Raw genomic sequence first — 6,911 nt, 5'->3', positions numbered from 1 at the left:
AGACTTGAAGCAATTTCCATATTTAGTAACTTTAATAGAATGGGCATCAGAGTTCTAGTATCGTTGTATCACTCTCATAGGTAAATACTGACAAGAACTGCTTGGTCAGTAGTTCTGCCTTTATGATCGCATCAATGTGGTTCATTCCATCACTCATGGATAACGCAACATCCATGCTGTCACACGTTTTACTTTTCACAAAGGTGTAAAACATCTTGGATTTGTCGTCTGACGCAAGATCGCTGATATACTGGTTGTGGGCTTTCTTGCATTCCCTTTTCGTGGTGAGTTGGATCCCTTTAAGTCCCAATCTTTTCTTTTACTGGATCGTCGGGCTTTATTGTAGGCACGTTTCTTCCTGGTTGTAGTGAGCTGATGTCATCTTGGACGGGACAAACTTACATATAGCAGCAGTGAACGCCTTCTTGAATGCTTTCCACAATGTGTGAAAATTATGTCGGTAGGGTACCCTGCAATTCAAGGCAGCTGATTTATAAGGTGAATAAGATCGGGTATATGTTCTTTTTCTTGATGGTATGACGTTGGTATCGGTCAGACCATTGGCATAGTCACTTGAGCCGAGGGTCTAGTGCATTTATGTAAAAATGAAGGTCTGTTTGTGGCGAATATGTCTAGGATGTTGTAAAGACGCGATGGAAAGTCGACATTTTTTCGCATAAAATGTCTAGCAATGTTTTAATAAGTTAGCTGTTTATTGGAATATGGTATCTGTTGGTTGAAACAGAATTTGAAGACCAGTGTGTGTCGGGCAGATTGGCATCCCTACTGACAAAAAGTGTATGTTTAGTATGGCTGCTCGAGAAAGATCTGAGGCATCTACGCAGTTCTTCCATGGTGTCCAAGTAGATATAAGGTATAAATAGACCGCTCATACTATAATTTGAGTTTTAAGGCTTGAGCATGGTATGGTAGCGGCTACAAACTCAGCACTAGACTCTATATCAATCTCAGATGCATCCAAGATGGCTTTGGTTATAATCGCTTCTCCACCACGGGGGCTCGACTTCCGGTCCTTCCTTGCAGCGAATTGGTTATTCATGTTCATGCAGACTGTTAAGTACTTTTGCGCAATTACTACAAGCAACAGAGTGGATGGTATTATATCACTAGCACGCTTTTCCACGTACCTGGCAGGGATATTTAGAGGTTGCACGGACCTTGGTTTATTTGACAATCAAAGTCAGTTTGGATTAGACTTGGTACAGATGGTGGTCCTAAATAATGAGCTTTTGGTGGTATAAATGGTTTAAAAAAAGTCATAAGGATGTAGTCATTACATGAGCTTGTAGGGTAGATCCTGGTCACAGGGTTAGAACATCCCCTCCTGTAAAGACATGTTGCTATGAGGCTAAGAATGAGCTACATTGGGCTGTAAAGGGTCATTTCTTGCGACTGTCCACCCTGTACATCAAACAGGATTTACTTCAGATTGTAGAAAAATTGGTGATAAGCTTCCGAAATGTGAACAAAACACTTCCGGTTTGACGAGTGCTGGTTTCCAAAAATAAAATTATCATTTAATCCGACAGATTAAACTCAAATGTAATAACAAAGCGTACAAAGTGGTCAAAGAATTTAATAGGCTAGCATGGGCATACAAAATATATATAATAGTAATTCCAAAAATAATTTTCAAACACAGTAAATGTAAAACGAAAATAAAATGGAAACCACCTTTAGTTTAATAAATGCTTGGCATTGTCGTATTAGGGCGAGTTTCGACAACCATTGAAAATGGTTATGCACCAGTCAATGGTAACCTTCACACAACATCCCCCCCTCGCCCAAAGGTCCGGGGAAAAGCGGGGAATTTGACTTTGGTTCAGCCAATCCAAGGTGAAATGCACGCCCTTCGGGGACTAATAACTGGTAAAATCCCCGCGGAATATCCGTCCCCGCACCCCCGGGACATCCTTGGTAAAGCCTATTACTCGCCATTTTCGGTGCAAAAACAAAACCACCGCATTCACTCGCGGGCCACTCAAAACGGCATAAATATGTTTTAGCCGGTATGCGAGTTTTGATATGTATTGTCGTCAATTGCAATGGATTAGAACCATATTCTTGTTCAAGTATCGCGTCGAATACGTAAGTTAATTGATAACCACTTATTTATAGCGTTATATATTGATGTTGTTTAAAGCCAGGGCAAAAGGAAGTCGCTGAGCCATTCTGGCACCATCCAAAGAGGGCGAAAGATGTAGTTGGCGTCCCAGCCTACCACATATCTGTAACAAAATATATCACATGTTAACGACGAATTAAAAGTTATTTGGGGTATAGGGTATATACTTATATGACCGCTATAAGTTGTTGTAAACAATGAAAACTTTGACTAAATGATTGGAATCAGTACATATGCACCCGTATTTATTATGATTCAATGTTTTAGTCTTAATTACTGGGCAATGAAAGCTTGGATTTAATAATCTAAATAACTTCATACGCGTTTGTATTTTATAATGATATAGGGTACTTGCTTTGATTACTTAGCAATCAAAGCTAGGAATAAATCATTGAATTAACTATATATGCACCTGTATTTAGGGTACTTTGCAGTGATGGCGTGTTCGTAGGCGTCAACAACGAGGTCAAGGTTACTGCTGCCCAACTTGTCCACTAAGTCTGAGAATTTCTTGACCACTGGAAAATAAATTGACGGCAAAATTAAGTAACGGGAATAAACTGTAGAGTTTGATATTAAATATAATTCTATCTTACTCCTTTTATTTCCTGCACAATATATAGAAGACTTTAGCGGGCTACAATGTTCACTGTAACCCTCGATGTTATCCACCATCGCACTTGACCCGCAAAAGTGATAGTACGATGCGATACGGGGTTCACCTTCTATCATTTCATCTGTGCCGTTTACCCGATTTTTTAAAAATGTTTTTGCTATTGGCTCGTGTTGTTTCTAGCTCTTACAATTTAATCTGCTTTAATTATATTTCAATAATGGACATAAACACTTTATATTCATTAATATAGAGCTTCAACATGGTAAAGTTAAAAAAAAAAACTTAAACTTATTCAAAGAAATCCAGGATATTATTATTTATCGTATACACTCCGTTTATACATCAGACAGGTACACACTGGCTATTTGAGACTAAACGGTATGTGAGTGTTCGCCTCTTTCAAAAAAAAAGGTCTGTCAAAATCCATACTCAAGGATTTTTACTTATCGAAGGCATAACAACGTCCAATGTGTACTTATGTCCTCGATGTCTGATGGCAAGTCTTTCTTCCAGACCATTGGCAGTGTTTTCAGTTTCTGCTCGGTTCTTTTCTTCTGAGCCTCAATGTTTACGAGGGGCGTCTTGATGATGCCGGGCTCCAACATGTGGACTGTCACTCCCATCTTGTAAACGTCCCTCCTGAATACGTACATATAGATATATTCTGCTTCTTCTTAGCGTCGACGCTTATCATCATTCGGAACACCTCGGCCATTTTCCATCGAAAACGAAGTCGGATGTTTGTCGGTACATCAGTAGAAGTAAATCGTATTTTTTTTGTATCATAGTATTAATTAATGGTAGTGTTTAACGTGTATTTTGTGTTACTGAGTTCAAATTGATTGCCAGTGAAGTTAATTACTGCATAAATATAAAGATATCCCAGGGTAAAGTTTTAAGGTGTAACTGCTATTTTGAAATAACTCATCGATCTACTTGCAACATAGTAAAATGTTTAGATTTCTAACATTGTGAATTGTCCATATACATCCGAGGTTGTTTTCGATGGGATGGCCACGGTGTCCCGAATGCGCTTATCATTGGAATGTAATATATATAAAGCTTATAAAGCATGTATTGATTGTTTACTGTACTTACGAACCTTACTAAATATGATTTTTTTAACATTTTTACAGTTATTTTGGTTATGCAGCTGAACAGAACAGAACACATAGTTAATCAGACGTGTGTATCGTAACCATTATATATGTATAAAAACAACCATGGTGGATGAACTGTCAAAACAGAATATGAAATATGAAACAGAAGTTTCCTAATAAAAGCAATATGTTTAAATAACGGTTGAGGGTGAACAAAACAACTTTTTAAGTAAACAAAGATACTTTTATTATTTCTTGTTTTGTTTTATAACTCCATGAAATTGTACACAGACTGATTAGTAAAATAGTGTCGTTTCATATATTGTCTTCGAATAAAATTTGGTTTAGTTTACGTCTTTTTATTATACACCTTTATACTAAACTTGATTAAAACAAAAAAACACTCAAATAATCAAGGGCGAACTATTCATTTACGAATAAGTACTGTTGAAGATTTTTTATGTTTGAATTTTTTAACATCATGTTTAACTCATGTAAATATATTCATGTTTATGATATGCTTACTGATAAAGATAGTGTCCTAGTTTAATACTTTATCATTTAACATAAAGAGAGAATGCTTTAGAAGACTAGTATACGTGTAACAGATGTAACTTATCTGTAACGATATATTTAAAATATCTAAGTGAGTGATAGCAAACATCCATTTCCATTTAAGGTTTAAGGTTTCCATCTTAGGCAAACAATGCTACTGATAAAGTTTCATTTTAAATTTATTGAAATGTTAAGTTCGTTTTTTTTTTAAAGATTTGACCGAGAGTTTTTTTTCTTCAGACAGTTATGACAGTCTGTTTTTAAAGGGACTGTGTCACAGATTGGCACCAGAAAAAGTTTTTTTCTGTAACGAATCTCAGGACAATTATCTACTAGAATGTGTAACGCTTTGATATCATAATTGTAAAAAAGTACCAAAATGTAAAAAAATATGTGCCGGAGACCGGGTTCGAACCCGTGTCGCCAAAATTGAAGTTCAGCGTCTTACTCACTGAGCTACAAATGCTTATTCTAATCGGGTGACATAATTAAGCTATACACCTACCTCGGTAATATCACGTGATAACAATGACTAGCCAATCACGCATAAGGAATGAATTCTACCTGGTAGACATACCCAATAATCTTTTTTTAAATGGAAAAATACGAAATAACTGCTTAACTAAAATAAATTGTAAACTATGTGGTACTTCAGTTAGTAAGTTTCAATGCATTGTACACATCGATGCCAAGTTTATGTCAGTTTTCGTCTACTTTTTTTCACTATTTTATCATACGTGAGACAGCCCTTTTAAGGCTATTCTATTTAGTCGTAGTAAAGTTTTGTTTGTTTTCCTTCATACCATATCATAATAGAAGCGTCATTATGGTGTTATTTAAAACTTTGGTGCTATAAAGAGTATTAAATGGTTTATTAATTTAGACATAGAAACATAGAAAATACTCTTGATGTTGATATATTAAATGCAATGACACATGTTTGCATTCTAATGATCGATGGCTTACCTAGAAAAGCATACGTCGATCATAATATGAGTATTGAGAAAACGATTGGATACTATTCTGTTACATGGACAAACGAGTAGACTACGGGATTAAGTACATTAAGAAGAAATATATGTAAAATATGTGTCAAGAGTGTTATGACGGAGCTGACTTCACTACTGCTTACCTCAAGTTATCAGAGAACGCCTCGACGCCATGTTTGGAAACCGCGTACGGCGCGTTCGAGAAAGCAAACCTTCCGAGGACGCTGGATATGTTCACCACCCTTCCCTTCTCCTTCATAATGAGCGGCATGAAGGCGTTGGTGACCAGTACCACCCCGTACAGATTGACGGCTAGGACGTTGTCGTAGTCAGCCCGTGTCGCCCAGAACGTTGGACCCGACGTGGTTCCCAAGACTCCCGCGTTGTTTACCACCGCCCATAGGCCTTAGGGAAGAAATATATAATAAATGAAAAACTTTTCATCCCACCTCTCCTCCCCCGCCTCCCCCTCCTCCTCCTAATCATCATCATCATCATCATCATCATCATCATCATCATCATCATCACCACCACCACCACCACCACCACCATCATCATCATCATCATCATCATCATTAACAGCATCATCATCATCATCATCATCATCATCATCATCATCATCACCACCACAACCACCGGAAACGTACATTATTGTTTTGTTGTTTGCCTACGGTAAATTATGTATTATTTACTAAGACAGTTATATTAAATTAGCCATCGTAGGTGCGTTCAGTTGCTAGTAATAACCTAAGCCAAGCTAGAAGGCATCCGTTCATTCACCAGTTTACGCACACCAACTACTACACATTTGCCCTCAAATAGTTACTGAAATCTATTACCCTTCTTTTCAGGTAGGAGATTTGTGACTTCTTCCACCGTCCTGTTTATACTGTCATCGTTTGTAACGTCCATTCGGAGAGGAAATACGTTCTTAGAGCAGGTTGATAATAAATCCTCCACTCCATTCTGTGTGAAACACGCTGCAAAAACTTTGAAACCCAGCACGTCCAAGCGTTTCTCTAGTTTGTTTCCGAATCCTGTGTCGCATCCGGTTATTAGTACATATCTGTCTTTAAAACTCGCTAATTTCTGCTTAAATCTGTAGGATTTAATAAAAAGATACAAGCACAGCAATACAAAGCCAAAGAAAGAATAACTTGACAATAAGCAACTCCAGCTCATTGTTGTAATAGTATAAAGTATATTTCTATGATCCGTATTACTTGTTACGTGTTTTATCACTCATTATCAGTGTATGCTTTTAAAACAAGGTCGTTTGTTAAGTATTGATTGCGCGGGTGCATCAGTGCATATATGAATTGTGTCAAAACTATCCCTGGTGCAATAGGCTTGCGCATGCGCCGTGTTAATCGTCTTGATCACGCATGCGCCGTTTCTTACCGTCAGCTTTCGGACATTCCTTAGCAGTTCGTCACTAGACTGGTTCCTGTTTGAGTTTGCATTTTTATTCGTAATAAAAGCATATCGTCATGAAAGTTACAAGC

At 37.4% G+C, this 6,911-nt stretch overlaps 1 protein-coding gene across 1 annotated transcript; it reads right to left on the bottom strand.

Annotated features, from left to right (window-relative positions):
* Positions 1-1,595: 1,595 nt before the first annotated feature.
* On the bottom strand, positions 1,596-6,697 carry LOC128237301 (17-beta-hydroxysteroid dehydrogenase type 6-like). Its single transcript, XM_052952692.1, has 5 exons — positions 6,246-6,697; positions 5,550-5,811; positions 3,238-3,401; positions 2,559-2,664; positions 1,596-2,249 (listed from the first exon to the last, which is right to left on the bottom strand). Exons 1-5 carry the CDS (start codon positions 6,586-6,588, stop codon positions 2,159-2,161), a joined length of 966 nt encoding a protein of 321 aa, XP_052808652.1. The 5' UTR covers positions 6,589-6,697; the 3' UTR covers positions 1,596-2,158.
* Positions 6,698-6,911: the final 214 nt, after the last annotated feature.

This window comes from Mya arenaria, chromosome 1 (genome assembly GCF_026914265.1).
Source record: "Mya arenaria isolate MELC-2E11 chromosome 1, ASM2691426v1".
NCBI classification, from domain to species: domain Eukaryota; kingdom Metazoa; phylum Mollusca; class Bivalvia; order Myida; family Myidae; genus Mya; species Mya arenaria.
This window is presented reverse-complemented; position numbering and strand designations above follow the sequence as displayed.